This window comes from Podarcis gaigeae (assembly GCF_964106915.1).
Source record: "Podarcis gaigeae genome assembly, chromosome: 4".
Taxonomy (NCBI): Eukaryota; Metazoa; Chordata; class Lepidosauria; order Squamata; family Lacertidae; genus Podarcis; species Podarcis gaigeae.
The window spans coordinates 93,523,396-93,545,249 of record NC_139677.1 but is presented as its reverse complement, the minus strand read 5'-3'; the positions used below and the strand labels follow the sequence as shown (position 1 = coordinate 93,545,249).

The following is a 21,854-nucleotide window of genomic DNA, read 5'->3' as shown; positions in this document are numbered from 1 at the left end:
AAAGGTTCCTGAAGGAGTGAGCCTGCCGCAGCAGAACTGATCAAACGACATTCAGTTCCATGATGGAATAAAATTCATGTATAAATTTAAGAAAATAAATGTATTCAAACTGCTGTGTGAAGCAAACCATTTTTTTTTTAAGCGATTCAGGACTTTGGACATGATTATTGCATCATCCAGTTTCATGCCCTTCCAATATAGATGCAGCAGGCGTCTTCTATAACAACTTTTAACAATTTGCCAAAAACTTTTTAATGCGATGAGGCAATTAATAAATTGTTAGCTGGGGATTTGTGATTTTAATTTTTGACGTGTCTTTGCTCATGTATAAATTGTTGTGCATCACCTTGATTTTTTTTTAAGTGAGACTGCGGTATGTCAGTATTTTCTTTTTAACATATACCATATTTTTTGCTCTATAAGACTCACTTTTTCCCTCCTAAAAAGTAAGGGGAAATGTTTGTGCGTCTTATGGAGTGAATGCAGGCTGCACAGCTATCCCAGAAGCCAGAACAGCAAGAGGGATTTCTGCTTTCACTGCGCAGCAATCCCTCTTGCTGTTCTGGCTTCTGAGATTCAGATTTCCCCCCCTCTTGTTTTTCTCCTCCAAAAACTAGGTGCGTCTTGTGGTCTGGAGCGTCTTATAGAGCAAAAATTACGGTAATTAAAAATGTAGAATTCTGGTCCAATAAATATTATTTTTAATGAAACTGTGGTAAGTATTTTTCTTTTACAGTACGTATAATTAAAAATGTAGAATTCAGGCCCAATTAATATTTCCATTTCTGCTGCTTAAAGCTGTAAGACATAAAACCTAAATTTTAAAAACTGCTGTCTGCAATCATGTGAGGGTCAGGAGGAAGGCAAACTGCATTGTTCACTCTTTCAGGCATAAACTTTCTGACCTTGTGACCATGACTAATATAGAGAAGTGCTGATGTAAAAAATAAAGAAAAAACACAGTTCCCTTCAGCAAATCACCATTCCCCTTTTGACCATTTTCTATCTACGTCCTCCTCTGCACTTCAGACAAAGTGGCCAACATCCTGAGAGGGGTGAACCATGTTCTCCAATCAGCACTGTTGTTATTAAGACAAGCGCTTCCAATAAAACTAAATTTGACCCAAATTGGAGCTGCCTGTAGACCCAAGCAATCCAGTTCAAACAAAACCCACCCTCTGCAAACAGGGGCTTGTAAGTTTTAGTTAGAGATAGACACATCCAATTTCGTTTGCTAAGCCACATTACACACAGGGTTAATCTGAGGTGCAGCTGGACATATTTTGTGTGGCATCACAAAATAAATAAATAAATAAATAAATAAATAAATAAATAAATAAATGAGTGTGCAATAAGTTTTTGTGCAGCTGGGCAAATGGGATTCAACAAGGTGCAAAGTAGCTTCAAAAAAAAGAAATAGGGAAGATAAAAAGAGCACAAAACGAAGACAAATGCTGGTTCCTTTCAAATCTTCATAAACTTATACAGATAGCACAGGGGTCAGCAACCTTTTTCAGCTGTGGGCTTGTCCACCATCCCTCAGACCCTGTGGTGGTCCGGACTATATTTTTGGGGGGGAAATGAACGAATTCCTATGCCCCACAAATAACCCAGAGATGCATTTTAAATAAAAGGGCACACTCTACTCATGTCAAAACATGCTGATTCCTGTACCATCCACGGGCAGGACTGAGAAGGCGACTGGGCCGCATCCAGCCCACAGGCCTTAGATTGCCTACCCCTGAATAGCATATTATGGGACCAATTCCTTGACTACTCAGAGCCATTTATTTACTCAGACTGAACTCTACTTAAACAGGCCATGTTCAGTCATTACATGCTGGTACAAAATAAAGAGAAGGTCACAACACTGTGCCATGGCGCTTCCTCTCACGTTGCCATAGGATCGTAGGATGGTAGAGTCGGAAGGGACACCAGGGGGTCATTTAGACCAACCCCTTGCAAGGCAAGAATCACAGCGATGCTGAACTTGCTAAGATGCCTTTTGCTTCGAGACAGGGTTGGGGCTCAGCTTCAGTCTTATTGTTTGTGAGGGAGCCTCACCACCCAACTACAGGTTAAGAAAGGGAGATATTTCCTTCCCCTGAATACAGTGGTACCTCGGGTTACAACCGCTTCAGGTTACATACGCTTCAGGTTACACACTCCGCTAACCTAGAAACAGTGCTTCAGGTTAAGAACTTTGCTTCAGGATAAGAACAGAAATCGGCCTCCGATGGCAGCAGGAGGCCCCATTAGCTAAAGTGGTGCTTCAGGTTAAGAACAGTTTCAGGTTAAGTACGGACCTCCGGAACGAATTAAGTACTTAACCCGAGGTACCACTGTACTTAATTTGTTCCAGAGGTCCGTTCTTAACCTGAAACTGTTCTTAACCTGAAGCACCACTTTAGCTAATGGGGCCTCTTGCTGGTGTGCGATTTCTGTTCTCATCCTGAAGCAAAGTTCTTAACCCGAGGTACTATTTCTGGATTAGCGGAGTCTGTAACCTGAAGCGTATGTAACCTGAAGCGCGTGTAACCCGAGATACTACTGTAATGAAATGGTGGGGAATCCATTTACTCCCCCTCTCATGGGCGTATCCAGGATTTTTGTTGGGAGAGGGGAGGCTTTCGTTAGTGGGGCAGATCCACAAATTTCTATTGATTTCTACTGATTTAGAAAAGCGGCTGCCCCCCAGGCTAAGCTCATGCATCCCCTTCTTTCCCAGATACCTCTATTTTTTGTACCCTCCCTGTCGCTTTCATTTCCCCCAATGTCCTGGCCTTTCCACCTTTCTCTGATTTTTTTTCTTCCTTCCTGTCTCTTTCTCTGTTGATTCTTCTCTTCCTCTTTCATGTTCTTTCAGCTGCAAAAACTTGGGGCGGGGCGGGCAACTGCTAGCTTGTGCAATGGGGGGGGGGGAGCTGAGAATAAACATTGCATATAGTCCCCCCCTCCAATTTCTTATAGACCCTGATGTAATGCATAAAATCAAGCTATATACTAGCTGACTCCAGTCGCCAGCTTAAAAACAACACCAAAAAAACCAGCAGAGCTCCTGCGTCTTTAAACAGCTGCACTACAGACAAACTTTGCTGGGAATTTTTTATCCTGTGTGATAGGAATTTTGAGGTCTTAGATATATGGAAATGTTCATAAATGTAGTAACCAAGCACGTACATAGATGAGCACAGAAAGGCCAACCTGGAACCATTTTGATTCCTAAACTGAGCCAATGTTTTCTCTGCGAGGTCAAAGTGGGAAACCTCCCCATTGTCTCTTTCCTCACAAATCCTGTCTTAAGGGCACATTTAAGATATGAATAGGGTGTGAGCCTGTGACCTGGCCCAGGAACTAAGTATTTATCATTACAAAAGACTGCCCAGGCTACCCAGGCAATCCAATCAAGTAACCTGCGGGACAGGAGATAAACAAGGACAGGAGAAAAACAACATTCAAATTTCTGTTTTAAGACCGCCTTTTTGTGATGTAGGTGTGATGTATCGGAGTGGTGGTCTTAAGTTACACCCCTTCTGTGATGTACTTATGTATGATGTTTCTGGGGGTGGTCTTGATCTACAGGATGGCAATTTCAAAAGTCTTTATAAGGCCTTGCGCACCATTTTTCTGGGTTCCTCCTCTCTCCTGTGGGTGAGGGGAGCACCCTGTTGCAACAGATCAATAAAGATCAAGCTTGCTAGCTGCTTTGCTTCTCAATATTCTCTGGTTGGCCTCTGTTATTCTCTCCTACCAATAGGGAATCTGCATAGGGACTCTATATGGGCTCTTGGATAACCCATAAGGGAAAAGGGCAATTTTTGTTTACAACACCTGGCAACAAAAAAATGACACCCTCCTTTTGGTTTAAGGGTGGGACAGTCTTATTGGATGGAAGTAGACCCTGATTCAGGGGGACGCAGGTGGCGCTGTGGGTTAAAGCCTCAGCGCCTAGGACTTGCCGATCGAAAGGTCGGCGGTTCGAATCCCTGCGGCGGGGTGCGCTCCCGCTGCTCGGTCCCAGCGCCTGCCAACCTAGCAGTTCGAAAGCACCTCCGGGTGCAAGTAGATAAATAGGGACCGCTTACCAGCGGGAAGGTAAACGTCGTTTCCGTGTGCGGCTCTGGCTCGCCAGAGCAGCGATGTCACGCTGGCCACGTGACCCAGAAGTGTCTCCGGACAGCGCTGGCCCCTGGCCTCTTAAGTGAGATGGGCGCCCCAGAGTCTGTCAAGACTGGCCCATACGGGCAGGGGTACCTTTACCTTTACCTTTTAGACCCTGATTCACAAAGAATCACAGAATTGTAGAGTTGGAAAAGGACCATGAGGGTCATATAGTTCAACCCCCTGAAATGCAGATTTTTTTTTGCCCAATGTAGGGCTTGAACCCGTGACCCTGGGATTAAGAGTCTCATGTTCTGCCAACTGAGCTATCAGGTGGGCACGATACATTCTCTGCCCAGCACACACAGAGGCCCTGCTAAGAAATGAGTTGTTAGTATGCTAGGGCTGGATACCACAACCCTAACAGTAGACCACAAGACAGACTGGGAGAGGGATGTAACTTCAACAAAGACAAAGTGTCCATTTTCCCAGCATGCCAGATACCTGCACTCATGCACCCAAAGACTGTTGAAAAGGAACCCCCCCCCATTCCCCCCCCCAACCACAGCATGCATGAAGGCTGGCTCTGTTCTTTATGCATTCAGCTGCAGGACCTTTTAGGGTAGTTCTCAAAAAGCAAACCTGAAGGAGCGTCTCCACCCCCATCGTTCTGCCCGGACACTTGAGGTCTAGCTCCGAGGGCCTTCTGCTGGTTCCCTCGCTGTGAGAAGTGAGGTTACAGGGAACCAGGCAGAGGGGCTTCTCGGTGGTGGCGCCCACCCTGTGGAACACCCTCCCACCAGATGTTAAGGAAATAAACAACTATATGACTTTTAGAAGACATCTGAAGGCAGCCCTGTTCAGGGAGGTTCTTAATGTTTGATCTTTTACTGTCTTTTTAATATCCTGTTGGAAGCTGCTCACAGTGGCTGAGCAGTTTGAAAGCATGCCAGTGCAAGTAGATCAACAGATACCACTGCAACGAGAAGGTAAATGGCATTTCCGTGCACTCTTATTATTATATTTCAAGCGGGGGAAACATGCAAAACAAAGTAGTAGCTGGAAGGAACAGAGTTTGCCCTGGAAGGTCATCCCCTTGGTTTTTAATATCCCGAGGCAGAATGGGGTTGTGCAGCAGTAAGGAAAACATCTTTTAATTTTCCCAAGAGCACTGCATGAGACTCGGGGTCGCTTTGAGCAAAAGTTTCCTGCATTGCAGGCGTTCTGGCTAGTTGACCCTGTGATAGGAATTTGATACCCCATAAGGGAAAAGGGCATATTTTTATTTACAACAACCCTTGTGGTCCCTTTCCAATTCTACAATTCCTCCGATTCTCTTCCCTTCCCTCCATGTCTGGAGCAGAAACAAGGCTAGATAAGAAGAAAAGCAAAAAGACAGCGTTGCTTCTGCGGTAGAAGATGTGACTCATTAACAGAACTGGAGGTTTTCATGTGTGAAGAGCTGAGTCACGTGTGATATGCAGAGATAACTAGCTCGCGCAGTACTAGTTGATCATACCCCAATGAAGTTGAAGACATATGCTAACTTGTTAAGCTTGAGGCCAAGATGGAGCCTCCACACAGAGCAGCAGTCTAAATACAGACATGGGGAAAACCACAACCACCTGTTTTCAGCCCCACTAGTGAGCTTCCCAGAGACATGTGGCTGTCCAAGGTTGTAGGAGGGAGAGAAATGTCCAGTTTTAGATCCATTTTGGCCTTGAGAAGGTCAGCAAACATTACAGTGGTACCTCAGGCTAAGTACTTAATTCGTTCCAGAGGTCCATTCTTAACCTGAAACTGTTCTTAACCTGAAGCACCACTTTAGCTAATGGGGCCTCCTGCTGCTGCCACGCCGCCGGAGCACAATTTCTGTTCTCATCCTGAAGCAAAGTTCTTAACCTGAAGCACTATTTCTGGCTTAGTGGAGTGTGTAACCTGAAGCGTATGTAACCTGAAGCGTATGTAACCCGAGGTACCACTGTATGATCTTAAAGGCGGGAGGGGAAGCAGCTACGAAGTTAGAAACTTGTAAAGCCCCAATGATTTTTTTAAAAGGGGAGTTTGAACACGTGTTCAATCTGTGACCCTTCTAAAGCTTGCTTACTTTTGCTTTCTATTCCATTTTATTTGCATAGCATTCTACTTTCTGTCGCTGTGAAATCCAGACCCCTTCCTCCGCTCTGAACTCGCGAAATAAAATAACCCGTACCGAGCGGAGTTTGAAAACCGAATGCAAAGTTCAGCTTCGCCTCCAACAAGGAAGGAGGGGGTTTCCTGAAAACGATCCTACTCAGCAGATCTCCTAGGTAGGAAGTAAACCCTCCGGGAATACAGTGAGATTTACTTCCGAAGTCAACGAAATGAAATCTCCCAAACCGCGCTGTTGGGCTGATTCGCCGGATGTTTTCCAAACTTGCCTTTCTATTTGTTGGCGCTGTTTTATTGGGGGAAGGAAAATAGGTCAGAATGGAGAGCAGTAACGGGAACAAGAAACGGGGATCGCTCCTGGAGGCGGAGGAAGTTGGAGAGGCGAGCGCCCTGCCCTGCGCGCTGTCACTTACCCACTTCGGAGCAGTTTATGTGCCGGCTCGGGGATCTGTGCCCCCTGCCCACCTGGAAAACCCAGGTGCCCACTAGGTCCTCGAAGGTGCAGTTGGCCGGCGTGTCGGCCCAGCTCGGCTGCAGCTGGACGAGGAAGAAGACGAGGAGGAAAGCCAGGCGCCGCGCCAAACGCGCCATCGTTGCGCCCCGAGGTTCTTGGCACGGAGGAGGAGAGCGCGCCGGGGGATCAGCGAGGGGAGCAATGGGGAAAAAAGAAGCGACCCCCTTCCCCGCTGGGCTTAAATCTGTCCCTGGAACGGCGGGGCCCTGCTAGGTCCGCCCCCCGGGCATCACGTGTGAAAGGGGGCCAGGCGCTTCCTCCTCTCCGGCTCACAGCAGCCGAGCGCAGAAAACGGCCTCCTATGCGCGGAGTCATTTATTCTACCTGGTTCAGCGTCGGCCGCACCGAAGGCTTGGCTCCACGTCAAATTGGGAAGGGACCACCACGGTCATCTAGTCCAACCCTCACGCAATGCTGGAAACATTTGGCCCCGCGTGGGCACTCGAACCCACGAGCCTGAGATTAAGAGTCTCCTGTTCTCAACAGCAGTGGTTCTCTTTTTAAAAATAATAATATTTTTTTATTAAGAATTTCAACATAACAAAGTATCAAAACATATCATCTTCATTATTCCCCTCTTTTTTCCTCCCTAGCTCTCCAAAGAGCCCTCTCCCCCCCCCACTTCCCTCAATTCCTCTCTCTGATTTCTCAATACATGTTATTCTCTGCCTATTGTAAAATTATATAAATCCTAACATTATCTATCTATTATGTTAACAGTCAATAAATTTGTGTATGTTTATTCAAAACCTGCCAAGGAGTCCAATTCATTTGTTGTCTTTTTAAGTAGTTTGTAAAAAGTTCCCATTCTTCTTTGAAGTCACAGTTGTCCTTGTCTCACAATTTGTATGTCAGTTTTACCAATTCTGAATAATTCATCAGTACTTCTTGCCATTGTTCTTTTGTGGGGTTTCCTCATTCTTCCATCCTTGTGCTATCAAGACTCTTGCCGCCATTGTAACATACACAAATAAATTCTTTATTTTCATTGGCAGGTCCTTTCCTACCATCCCTAACATCCCTGTTTTGTTTTGTTTTTACAAATGTTAAACATTTTCTTCAATTCATTATATATCATTCCCCCTTTTTTAAAATTTCTCTGCATTCCCACCACATATGGTAAAAGGTCCCTTCTTTTTCTTTACATTTCCAACATATGTTTGACCCGGTTTTATACATTCTTGCTCTCTGTACTGGTGTTATATACCTCAACAGCAGTGGTTCTCAAACTTTCCCCCTCCGGGTTAGGTATTTGCTTGTGCCACGCTGAATTTTTTAATTGTTAAGAAATATATAGGAGAACAAAAAGAAAGAAAGAAAGAAAGAAAGAAAGAAAGAAGAAAGAAAACACTCCTAGCAGTGCTTGATTTAGGTGGCGCTGTGGGTTAAACTACAGAGCCTAGGACTTGCCAATCAGAAGGTTGGCGTTTCGAATCCCCACGACGGGGTGAGCTCCCGTTGCTCGGTCCCTGCTCCTGCCCACCTAGCAGTTCGAAAACATGTTAAAGTGCAAGTAGATAAATAGGTACTGCTCTGGCGGGAAGGTAAACGGCATTTCCGTGCGCTGCTCTGGTTCACCAGAAGCGGCTTAGTCATGCTGGCCACATAACCCAGAAGCTATACGCCGGCTCCCTCGGCCAATAAAGCGAGATGAGCGCCGCAACCCCAGAGTTGGCCACGACTGGACCTAATGGTCAGGGGTCCCTTTACCTTTATTGTACTGTTGGAAGGGACCACAAAGGCCATTTGGCCCAAGCCCCTGCAATGCAGTTCTTTTCCCTCCTCCTCCATTCTCTTTGCTCTCCTGCTGCTTTCGGTAAGGTTTCCTTTTTAGTTAGTGTATTTGGGGATCTCGGCCTTTTCTGCTCACTTCATTCATCAGGAGTTCACGGCACATTTTTAAGTTGGTCAGACTTTAGGAGCCATTATCTTCTCAGATGTCCTATTGAATTCAAGGGGGACTACTCTCAGGTAAGTGTGGTTAAGAAAACAAGCAAAGACACATGGATCAAGCCCCACTCTTGAGATGCAAGAGCCATGTCACTTATCTGATTTTTGCAAAGAATAAATAAATCTCACCCTACTTTTAGTGGCGAAAAACAAAGCCAAAATCTCTTTGGTTTAGAATGCCGGAAGCCTCAAGGGTTGAATTCATTACCGATTATATTCAGAAGCAGTAAAGTTACAGGAAGTTTTGAAATAGCAGCTAAAACGCGATGCAATCTGACACACCCAGTGAGTGGCTTTTTAATTCAGTCATCCTATTCCTTGTCTGTGTTTGCAATTATACTATATATATATATATTTACATGGCTGTTTATTTGTATATATTTTAAGATTTTATATATGGATGTTTTATATAAAAATTAGGCACTTGTGATGACTAATAAAGGTCTGGCGAAGAAGAAGAAAAATTCAGTTGAAATATAGATACACGTAAGAACAGGTACAATAGGGACGCGGGTGGCGCTGTGGGTTAAACCACAGAGCCAAGGACTTGCTCATCAGAAAGTTGGCGGTTCGAATCCCCGCAACGGGGTGAGCTCCCATTGCTCAGTCCCTGCTCCTGCCAACCTAGCAGTTCGAAAGCACTTCAAAGTGCAAGTAAATAAATAGATACCACTCTGGCGGGAAGGTAAACGGCGTTTCCGTGCGCTGCTCTGGTTCACCAGAAGCGGTTAGTCATGCTGGCCACATAACCCAGAAGCTGTACACCGGCTCCCTTGGCTTGTAGAGCGAGATGAGCATGCAACCCCAGAGTCGGCCACGACTGGACCTAATGGTCATGGGTCCCTTTACCTTTTAAGAACAGGTACAGTTGTTGAAGATGACCAGAGCAGTTTGCAACAGCGTCTATATTCTTACATCAACAGTAACTACCGGTAAGTTCAGCCTGTGGTTGAAGCAATGACTGTAGATGCCTTATGCCTTCACCCCGTTTAGTTTCCCACTCACTACAGTGGCACCATCACAGGTCTGTGCTGTGCAATGCTTGATATCTCTGCAGGAACATGCCATGGTGTTCTTTAAGTAACTCTCTTGGCAAGGAGCATACAGTGAAAGACATGCTTGGAAAAACCTACAAAACGCGTGTGTGTTGCCATTGTTCCTGCTTAAGTATGTCCTTGGTTTTATTGGCATTTAATGTGAAGGAGCTGACTCGGGAAATATTTTCTCATAATGCTTAATGATTCATTTTGAATGGAACTGTGTGTGCACTTTGCATCGCGAGGAAGAGTGTTTGAGGCTGGATTCTGGAACTGTGATGTGACCAGACCCAACTCAAGCCACACATATAGCATACTGCAACAACCAAGGAGAGAAATTACCAGTTCACACAGAGCTAAAGCACTAGATAGGCTAACTTCTACTCCAGGAGCCTCATCTGCCTCCTCCCAGGACCTCACTGATTTTGGAAGGACTGGTAAAGACAGCATGTTGAGTGAGCAGTATAAAATCATAGAACTGTAGAGTTGAAAGGGATCCTAGGGTCATCTAGTCCAACCCCTTTGCAATGCAGGAATATCAACCAACATTTCTAACACAGATGGTCACCCAACCTCTGCTTAAAAACCTCCAAGGAATGAGAGTCCACAGCCTCCCGAGGGAGACGGTTCCAATGTCAAACAGCTCTTATTGTCAGAAAGTTCTTCCTGATGTTTAGTCAGGAATCTCCTTTTTGGGAACTCAAATCCATTGGTTTGGGTTCTAGCCTCTGGAGCAGGAGAAAACAAGCTTGCTCCATCTTCTATGTTCCATCTTCCTTTTAGATCTTTGGAGATGACCATCCATGGGCGTAGCCAAGGGGGAGGCAGGGAGGGGAAGTTGCCCCTGCTAAATCAATAAAAATATATAGCAAACAAGTTTTGCTCCCCCCCCAACATAAGGCCTGCCCCTCCCCACAAAAATCCTGGCTATGCCCATGTGACCATCATATCTCCTCTCAATCTCCTCTTACATAGGCTAAACATATCAAACTCCTTCAAGCATTCCTCATAAGACTTGGTTTCCAAGTCATCTTGGTCGCCCTCCTCTGTTGATATCCTTCTTAAATTGTGGCCCCCAGTACTGGACACAATATTCCAGGTGGGGGGTCTGGACAAGGCAGAATATAGTGTTGCTATTACTTCTCTTGGACACTACTGTTGATGCAGCCTAGAATAGCACGAGCTTTTTTTAGCTGCTGCATCACATGTTAATTCATGTTACGCTTGTGGTTTACTCCTAGATCCTTTTCACATGTCCTGTTGGCAAGCCAGGTGTTCCCCATCTCATTTTGGTGCATCTGGTTCTTCCTGCTTAAGTGCAAAATGTTATCTTTGTCTCTATAGAAATTCATTTTGTTAACCTTAAAAGATTGGAGAACTCGGCCCAAGCTTTCTTGAATCCCACTTTTTTTCTTCTGCAGCATTCGCTATCCTTTCCAGTTTTGTGTCATCTAAAGTCTTGTTGATCATCCCCTCAAATAATCCTCTCTGCCCAGTTCCATGATGGGGATGAAAATTACACCTTTTCCGCTGTTCAGATCATTTGATGAGCTGACATGGGGCAATAATGCTCCCTTCTTAGCAGATCAGCACAGATCATCTTACTGTGGGGCAGGGGGACTTGGTGGAATCTATATGCAAAGGGTATAAATAATATAATAATATAATAACAATTTATTATTTATACCCCACCCATCTGGCTGGGTTTCCCTAGCCACTCTGGGCAGCTCCCAACAGAATATTAACAACACAATAAAACACCAAACATTAAAAATTTCCCTAAACAGGGCTGCCTTCAGATGTCTTCTAAAAGTCAGGTACAGTCATACCTCATATTATGTTCGCTTCAGGTTGTGCATTTTCAGGTTGCGTTCCCGCGGCGACCCAGAAGTAACTGAATGGGTTACTTCCAGGTTTTGCTGCATGCGCAGATGCGCAAAATGACATCATGCACAGAAGCGGCGAATCGTGACACGCAGATGTGGGTTGCGTTCTGTTCAGGTTGCAAACGGGCCTCCGGAACAGATCCTGTTTGCAACCAGAGGTACCACTTTAGTTGTTTATTTCCTTGACATCTGATGGGAGGGCGTTCCAAAGGGCAGGTGCCACTACTGAGAAGACCCTCTGCCTGGTTCCTTGTAACCTCACTTCTCACAGTGAGGGAACTGCCAGAAGACCCTCAGAGCTGGACCTCAGTGTCTGGGCTGAACGATGGGGGTGGAGACGCTCCTTCAGGTATACTGGGCCGACACCGTTTAGGGCTTTAAAGGTCAGCACCAACACTTTGAATTGTGCTCAGAAACATACTGGGAGCCAATGTAGGTCTTTAAGGACCGGTGTAATATGGTCTCAGCGACCACTCCCAGTCACCAGTCTAGCTGCCACATTCTGGATTAATTGCAGTTTCCGGGTCACCTTCAAAGGTAGCCCCACGTAGAGCACATTGCAGTAGTCCAAGTGGGAGATAACTAGAACAGGCATCACTCTACTGCAAGCAGGTAGGTTCTCAGCCTGCATACCAGATGGAGCTGGTAGACAGCTGCCCTGGACACAGAATTGACCTGCACCTCCATGGACAGCTGTGAGTTCAAAATGACACTGCATGAGAGTATACACCCATCGCAAGAATGCACTGCCTGCCATGGGCTGTAGCTCAGTAGCAGAACATTCCTTTGCATGCAGAAAATCCCGGGTTCAATGCCTGACATCTCCAGGCATACCTGGAAGAGCCACTGCCAATCAGTGTAGACAGTTCTGAGCTAGATAGACTAGTGGGAGCCAGTGTGGTGTAGTGGTTAAGAGTGGTAGACTTGTAATATGGTGAACCAGGTTCGCTTCCCCGCTCCTCCACATGCAGCTGCTGGGTGACCTTGGGCCAGTCACACTTCTCTGAAGTCTCTCAGCCCCACTCACCTCACAGAGTGTTTGTTGTGGGGGAGGAAGGGAAAGGAGAATGTTAGCCGCTTTGAGACTCCTGAAGGGGAGTGATAAAGCAGGATATCAAATCCAAACTTTTCTTCTGATCCAGGTTCCTCACTCTTGCACTGCATCCAAGGTGGCCCCCAACATGCACATTTGGACCTGATTCGAGTTCTTGCATCCTTGTTCAACTCCCCTCAAAAGCCCAGAGTCTCATCCTTTCCCTCTGCCCCTTGTCTGCATCGCTAATGAATCTTTCCTCTCTCTTTCTCCCTCAACGCATCCATTTGACACGACTTCAGTGGGAACCAGAGTTCTTACTTGTAAATTTGCTGATTGCTGAGGGCTGCAAAATGATAATGAGAGAGCTGAATGCTGATTGGAAATTTCAGATTTCCAGCTAGAGCAAAAACAGCCAGACAAGCAAGAGACCAACTTTAAAAAAAAAAAAGTAATTAAAACTGACGTGCAAAATCCCATTACCCTGGAAACTGCTTGGAGCTCAACTATGCTTTTATGCAGAGGAGCTGAGGAGGAGAACAGAGCCTTTCAGTGGCTTTGCTGTACAGGTGTTCTGACAGGCAACAGCATGCAAAGAAACGAGCCTGCAGATGGCGAGGACTAAAATTGAAGCAGGTGGCAATCTGCACATTCACCTTTCTGATTAAAAAGGGGTGAGACAGTGTCTTTTCTAGCAGGCCTGTGCAAGTTACCAACTTCTCCCCACCCCCAAAAAAACAAAACACGGTGTATAGTTAAATTACGGAACTTACCCCCTGGGAGACACTGATGGACCCCAACTTCCATGGCTCAGTGGAATAACGGGCATCCTGTTTTCCTGTCATTTTGCACTGTAGGATTCCCTGGAATCTTACATTGACTTCATAGGAAAGTGATGTATTCTGCAGTCCAAAGAAAAGAACAAACGGATCGAGAAATAGCAGAAATGACAGAAAGATACGGAAGGCCAGGACCTGTAGTTTATTAAGGGTGCTAAGAGTGTAGCACCTCTGCTTGTGGTTAACGCTTAGCTGGAATGAAATATTCAACGCAGCAATAGAGAAATTAAAATAGTAATTTATTTGTCAGACAAATAAATGAGAGGCACAGTGGTATATGGTTACCAAGCTCTGGCCTGCTCTCCTGCCATTCTGGCCAGCACTTATATTTCCTTAATCCAGCCCCCTTGCTCCTCCTGTGGCTGCCTCTGTCCAATCAGCCTGGTTGAAATTCCTATTGGCTGTTTGCTAGAACCAATCACAAAAGATACACCCACTTCCTTCTGTCCTTTTATGGAACACAAAGAGCTATATATAAATGACAAATAAGTAGTAATATATCTTACATGTGTCTCAACAAGGAATCTTAATTACCAGCTCACCTCTTGCCCTCCTTGCCCTATTGCCTTCCAAAACAGATGGTTAATCTTAAATTTTTATCTTCAACAGATGTCAAGGATCTTGAGTTCACATCAACATTGAAAGATCTCCTTCATTTGAAGGTTTCTAAACAAAAGCCTGACAACTATATATCAGGAGTGCTCTATGGCGTCTCCTGTCTGGCAGGGGGGCTAGGCTGGTGGCTGACTTAATTTCAGGATAGTTAAAACTCTTACAACTATATGAAATAAGAATCTAGCATTTCTTAAATCCTTTGCATAATTACATTTAAGCCAATATATTTAATACATTATCATAGGAAGCCTTTTAAAAGGAATAAGGCCTTTGTAAAGTAAAAAAGGAACTCAGTAAAAAAACAGCTTCAAAAGAAGCCTCTTCAGTTTACACCCCTCCTTTCACCCCTCCTTTCCCATTAGCTCTTCCCAACATTTATTGCCCTTTAACTCTCTCAGTTTAAGAAAGAAACAGCTTTAAAAGATTTCCTAAAAATGCTCTCTTTTTCTGCCAGCTAGATGCCTCTCCATTGCTCTTGGCCTTTTTTTAACCTTAGGAAGAAGATATGGCTCATTTTACTGGGAGGCACATGGTATCATTTTATTATTTACTCATTCCTAATTATGTTTATCTCTGCTTTTTTTATCTTCTGTAACATGTAGGATCAGTGTCCTCGCTCTCAGCCTGTAATTTCCTTTTTTACGACTTTGAGAATTGTTTTCTGCTATAAATCAGGGGGCCCCCTTGTCTTAGGAGGAAAAACATCTTGCCAAGGTTTTTTAGTCTTCTGCCTGGCATGAAACATTTGAAAATCTTTAAGCTCATTTTAAGATTCAGGCCCTGATCAAGCCTTAATAAAAATGCAGGCTTATGATTAGATGCCTCAAGAGTTGTTGGGGAAACCATATCCCCCTCGCAGAACTACAATTCCCATCGTTTCCTGCAGGGGTAAAACCAGGCTTTATTTCACCCAGGTCAAAGACCCAGTTTGGCACTCCCCAATATGCAATTGCGTACACACATACAGAGGCTGGGAGCTTTGACGGCGCCCCTCTGGGCAGAAACACCAGCTAGTCCCCCTGTAGCTATGGCACTGGCTTCCTTTGAAGAGGGATTGATTGCTAAAGCACTCTGGGCATTGTAGCTCTGTGAGGGGAAATGAGGCCTTCAGACAACTTTCTACACCCTTAACAAATTACAGTTCCCAGCATACTTTGGATGAAACCACTACTGTTTAAAGTGCCATTATTATTATTAAGTTTATATACCACTCTATACCCAGAGGTCTCAGGGCAGTTCACAGAAAAGACCACAACATATATAATCATAATAAAAACAACCCAATAACACACACACACACACAGAGAAGAGCCACATTTTAAAAGGGTATAGGATGTCAAACAGATCAAAGAAATGCCTGGTTAAAAAGGAACGTTTTTGCCTGACGCCTAAAGGCGCCAGATGAACTTTCCTGGGGAGAACATTCCACAGATGGGGAGCCACTGCAGAGAAGGCCCCGTTCTCGTGTTGTCACCCTCTGGACCTCTCGAGGAGGAGGCACATGAAGAAGGACCTCAAAAGATTATCTCAGGGTCCAAGTAAGTTCATATGGAAAGAGGTGGTTCTTGAGGTTTTTTTTTAATTTTTTTTTATTTTCAATGCAGAATCATAACAAAAATTACAAACATTGAATCCAAAATAATACTATACAGACAAAAATCCCCGGCACATATTAAAAAAAAAAAAAAACGAAAAAGGGGGGGGGCAAAGGAAACAAAACAAAACTAAACAAAAACGAAAAAACACACATCTACAGAGCAAAACCATATCATTACATACCTAAACACAAATTGACTTCCTTCCTTTGTTCTAAGACCTCCAAAAAATTTACTCTTACGGTATTGTTGAGGCGGTTCTTGAGGTATTGTGGTCCTGAGCTGCTTAAAGCTTTATAGGTCAAAACCAGCACTTTCAATTGGGCCCAGAAACTAATTGGTAGCCAGTGCAGTCGAACCAGGATTAGTGTAATATGGGTATGTTTAGCCTGGAAAAGAGGAGATTGAGAAGAGATATGATAGCCATCTTCAAATATCTCAAGGGCTGTCACAGGGAGGAGGGAACAAGCTTGTTTTCTCTTGCTCCGGAGGGTAGGACTTGAACCATTGGCTTCAAGTTACAATGAAGGAGATTCCAACTAAACATCCGGCAAAACTTTCTGACAGTAAGAGCACCTCCCACGAAAGGTTGTGGACTCTCCTTCCTTGGAAGTTTTTAAGCAGAGGTTGGCTGGTCATCTGTCATGGATGCTTGAGCTGAGATTCCTGCATTGCAGGGGGTTGGACTAGATGACCTTTGGGTGCCTTCCAACTCTAAGATTCTACAATCTGCTGTTAGATGATTCTAAGCAAAACAGCAACTCCACCGCATGGGGTTGTTGGTCCCTCCCCCAAATTAAATTTTCAGTTTGCTGATCCTTTCCTTTCATTAGGGTGCAAAACAACTACTATTCCATTTTCTTCCGTTCTTTACCCACTTGCCACAATCTTGTCAGCTGAGCTTTAGAGAAATGATACCGTTTTAAATACATCAAGCACTTGTCAATTATTTATCTTAAATCTTGTCAGGCCTAACATACCATTTTGCAATCAGATTCGAAAGGCTGGGAAAGAGGGTGGGGGAACAACTGTGTCATTTTTTCGTATTTTTCTCCACTCGCCTGTCTTTCTAATCACCACAAGTAACCTGATTGCTTTTCATCCTGTGCAGTCCTATCTATGGCTGCCTTCTCAGAACTTAGCCTCCTTGAGTTCCATTCAGCGGGGCATGCTCACAGGCAAAGAAGTGCAGGATTGCAGCGATATTCTGATCAGAGCTTTAAAAAAAAAAGGGGGGGGGAGAGTTATCCTAGAAATCTTCCTGGCCCGACTTTGCTTATTTATATTCTACAAAAACATTATTGCTCTGCAAAAGAGAGAACACTTAGATGTTGTGTGTTATAGTGGCTAGAGCATGGGTAGGCAAACTAAGGCCCGGAGGCCGGATCCGGCCCAGTCGCCTTCTAAATCCGGCCCGCGGATGGTCCAGGAATCAGCGTGTTTTTACATGAGTAGAATGTGCCCTTTTATTTAAAATGTATCTCTGGGTTATTTGTGGGGCATAGGAATTTGTTCATTCCCCCCCCCCCAAAGATATAGCCGGCCCCGCACAAGGTCTGAGGGACAGTGGACCGGCACCCTGCTGAAAATGTTTGCTGACCCCTGGGCTAGAGTGCTGGACCAGGAGTAAGGTAAAGTAAAGGGACCCCTGAGCATTAGGTCCAGTCGTGGCCGACTCTGGGGTTGCGGTGCTCATCACGCTTTATTGGCTGAGGGAGCCGGCATACAGCTTCCAGGTCATGTGGCCAGCATGACTAAGCCACTTCTGACAAACCAGAGCAGCACATGGAAACGCCGTTTACCTTCCCGCTGGAGCGGTACCTATTTATCTACTTGCACTGATGTGCTTTCAAACTGCTAGGTTGGCAGGAGCTGGAACCGAGCAACTGGAGCTCACCCCGTCGCGGGGATTCGAACCGCCGACCTTCTGATCAGCAAGTCCTAGGTTCTGTGGTTTAACCCACAGCGCCACAGGGTTCAAATCCTCACTTAGCCACATGAAGTCCTCTGAGTAATCTTGGGTCAGTCACTGCCTCTTGTTTGTCTGGGATTGTTCTGGGGATTAAATGAGATGGGCAAGGAACATGTGGACTACTTTAAGCTCCTGGGAGGTGAAAAGGTGGGATACTACAGCAATAAATAAGAAAATATTTAACATCCAAGCATGAAAGCCAGGGTGATTCCGTGCAATTAATATTGGTCCACGCTCAGCCTAATGACAGTCACCCTGAGGCTAAGTTCATCATAGCACCTGCGTTCTGTACCAGTTGAATTTTCTGAGCTGTCTTTAAAGGCAGCCCCGACAGACCATGTTGCAGCAGTCTCAATTTTCCTGTTTGTCCCTCTAAATACTCTTGAGGGCATACAGTGGTACCTCGCGTTAAGTACTTAATTCGTTCCAGAGGTCCATTCTTAATCTGAAACTGTTCTTAACCTGAAGTATCACTTTAGCTAATGGGGCCTCCCACTTGTGCTGCGCCACCAGAGCACGATTTCTGTTCTCATCCTGAAGCAAAGTTCTTAACCCGAGGGACTATTTCTGGGTTTGCGGAGTCTGTAACCGGAAGTGTCTGTAACCTGAAGCATATGTAACCCAAGGTACCACTGTAGTTTGAAAATGCAGAGCCAAGAATCAGGGGCGCACGAAGGGGGGGTGATGGGGTGGACCTCCCCGGGTGTCACCACTGAGGGGGGTGACATTTGGTGCACCGCCTGCCCGTGACTCCCAAGCCTACCCCAAGCCTTCAGGGGAAGAGGGGAGATGTGCCGCTTTTGGGGCCAGCCTTCCCCCTTCAGCTCAGGGGAGGCTTGGGAGTCATGGGCAGGCAGCCTGCCATTGCCCCCTGCTCCCGGGCTGCTTTCTGGGGGTGGGAGCCTCCCCTGAGCTATCAAAAGGAAGAGGGAAGGGAGGAAGGCTGCTGTCAAAAGGGCGTGGCTCCCTCCCCCCCCTTCCAGGAAGTAGGCCACCACGAGCGGCTCGCTCTGCCCTCCCGGGTGTCTCACCCCCCTGGGACACTTGCCCCGCCCCTGAGATGCTTGCCCCGCCCCCATGGCCCCGCCCCCAGGTGCACAGCATGTGAGCTGCTCCAGGTCCGGTAGCAGCTAGCTAACCCCTTGCCAAGAATGCTTTCCTAAATGAGCTGGTAAATCATACACATAATTCTCAAAACCATGTGTTACTTTAATTAAATGCAACTGTGGAGAGAACAGTGATTTCAGGATTGCCTGTAAATCTTGTTGATTTTACAGCCATCTTGTCTGGATGTAAGCAGAGCGTAGATAACTGAGGATGTTTCCGCCGTAACAAATGATTTGTCGATTTATTAAATTTGTGTACCACCTTTCGTCTGTAGATCTCAGGGCACTTTACAGCATAAAAATAAAAGACAAAATGCACAATAAAAACACAAAGCAAATGAAACAAACCTATAACCCTCACCCACCCTCAAAGGTCGAAGGAGACCTCTGTTTGTATGTGTGAAAAAGGGTCTGTCGCTTCGAGTTTTGAAACGTCAAATTTTAAAATTCTACTGTGCTGACGTTAATTTCGGAAAGAACTCGACTGGGGTGGGGGGAAATAGCTGCCGTAGAATTTCCTTCAGTAGAAAAAGAGGAGCCTGCAATTGTGGGCAATTAATGAATTGATGTAACAGGTGCAATTAGGTGGTATCAGAGTTTGTCATTTCTTGCAAATCCCACAGTGAAGCAATTATAGTAATTAGGAGAAACACAGCTAAATTAGGCAATGTGTGTGTGAGAAAGAGAGAGTTGTTAAATGTCTGGATTTTCAGGTATACGGTACTGGGTCAGCAGGGATTTTAGGAAAAAGCAAAAACACAAACCACTGAAAATGTATTTCACACAACTAGGATGTGTCAGTGGTTCTATCTTGCAAGCAGCTGATCTGGCAAGGAATTCTATGCAGATGCTGACTGCATTCAAAGTTGACATGAAAGAGCTGTTGTAATGTAGTGGCTAAAAGACTAAGCTATGAACCAGTTAGTCCTTGGTTTTAATCTCACCTTTGCTATGAACTCTCTCTGTGTGTGAAGAGCCAAGCTTCTTTCCAAACCAATCAGATGTGAGGGGTGGAGGATGGTCCTAGGATGCCACGCGGTCGGCCTTTTAAGGCATTTTTGGCTGGCCAGGAAGGAGCAGCAGCCAATGCCCAGCCAGACAGCAAGGAAACACCCTCATGCCACTGCCACCAATTGGTCGGTCTGGATGGTCCCTTTTGTTGGAAATCCACCCCGCGACTCTGAGGTAACAGGGGGATTCCCTGCAACAGCTGAGAAGCATGCAAAGCCAAGCAGTGGAGTTCAGGGCTGGAGCACGGGGAACCACAAACGTCACCTTCCTCCTGGAATGTGGTGAGTGGCCATTTCTAAACCAATCAGATGCAGTGGCGTAGTGTGGGTTGTCAGCACCCGGGGCAAGGCAAGTAATTTGCACCCCCTAACCCGTGGATTTGCGCCCCTAACCCTAACCCCAAGATGTTGCGCCCGGTGCGGCCGGCCCCCCTGCACCCCCCACACTACGCCACTGATCAGATGTGAGAGGTTGAGGATGGAGGTCACCTGCATTTACCTATCTTGACCCGGAAACATGACTTGGGGAATTACTCTTACGGGAAGCAAGAAGAAATACCGATGAAAGAAGAATGGCAGACAAAATGAATGGACTAAGCAGAATTGGATAAAATGACAGGAAGGATTCGAAATCTGCGGGACCAGAGATTTACAGAAAATTGGAAGAAATATACGAATTATTTGAAGAGCAACTGTAATCAACAAATTACGCTAGTAGGACTACAAGATGTTTTGCAAGGAGAAATATATGAAATATTGCAAAGAAGAGAAAGAAGAGAGACATTAGTTATGATATTTAAATGTAACAGTGAAAATAAGAAATGTAAATTAAGTGATAAGATTAGAAAATTTTCAGATGTGATTGATGGAAGTCAGAAAAATTGTATAAGATATAAAAGTATGTTTAATAATTGTTGAAAATGATATGTTAAAAAACTAATTATATATATATATATATATAGAGAGAGAGAGAGAGAGAGAGAGAGATGGGCACCATCTGGCATCCAGTGATTGACAGCATCTGTTTCTGGAACAGGCTTCTTCGGCAATCACTCATAGCCAAGTAAGATTGTCTTCCATAAACACAGTTTTAACAGTGGGTCCATAAGTGACTGTGGAGGCCAGTTCTGGATCCACACATTCTTCCACAGTGGGGACGTAGATATCCGAGTGGGAGTTGATCATGGTGAGGGTTTGCCAAGCGTGTCTTCCTCTTAGCACGTTTCTCCCTTGCGTCCTGAGTTCGAGTGTCTTCAAATCCCATGACACTTTTGATAAAGGCTGTTCTCCAACTAGAGCGCTCACAGGCCAGTGTTTCCCAGTTGTCAGAACAGACTTGGATAATTTGCGACCCACCTAATGGAAAGCAGCTCCCCATCCACGACTTGTCAACGGCCACATATTTGACACATCCTTCCTTTTTATCTTTTTGATTGATTGATTTTGCGATCTCTCGGGTGGCAGATTCTACTGCTTCCATTTTGAGGCAACTGACTCGCCCTGCCTCATGGTAGGGTTTGCCCTAGACTGCCATGTATGAGGCTACATTGGGTTTCCTGGACCTCCAGATGCTCACGGCCTCCTCCAGAAATACCTGCCCTCGTTCCAGCTCTGCTTTTGCCATCCTCATCCTTCCCACACACATGAGAGAGGAGTTGGCATTCGACATCCGCACAAATTTTCAGCTGCCAAGAACCACTGGGCAAAAGTAGGCCCTGGTGGGTTTTGAGGCAAAACCTCCCGGCTGCAGAGGGAACGGTTGGCAAAAGGAACGGAACTGCAATTTAGCCCCACAACGCCCACCGCTCCTTAGGAACCCTCTCAGAAGTCACCGGCCTGAAAGAAGGTGACATTATCGCTCAGCAGTCAGCCGGGACATAGTTCTATTAAGTGAGTATTTTCTGCATGTGTGGGTGGTCACATGGTGAGCTATGGATCTTTTCATTATTGCTATGCAGCGACAAACTAGCTAAGCGCCGGATTAATTTCAGTCGCTTTTTTCCCGACCTTCATTGTACGTTTGCAAGGGGACGGGGAGAACGGGG

At 45.4% G+C, this 21,854-nt stretch overlaps 1 protein-coding gene across 1 annotated transcript in view; it reads right to left on the bottom strand.

The window, feature by feature from the left end:
* CTSC (cathepsin C) overlaps positions 1 to 7,252 on the bottom strand; it is a 33,098-nt gene extending 25,846 nt beyond the window's left edge. The window contains exon 1 of the mRNA XM_083736961.1: positions 6,666 to 7,252. Coding sequence (XP_083593087.1) covers positions 6,666 to 6,843 — 178 coding nt within the window. The 5' untranslated portion in view covers positions 6,844 to 7,252. The remainder of the gene's footprint in view (positions 1 to 6,665) is intronic.
* Positions 7,253 to 21,854: the final 14,602 nt, after the last annotated feature.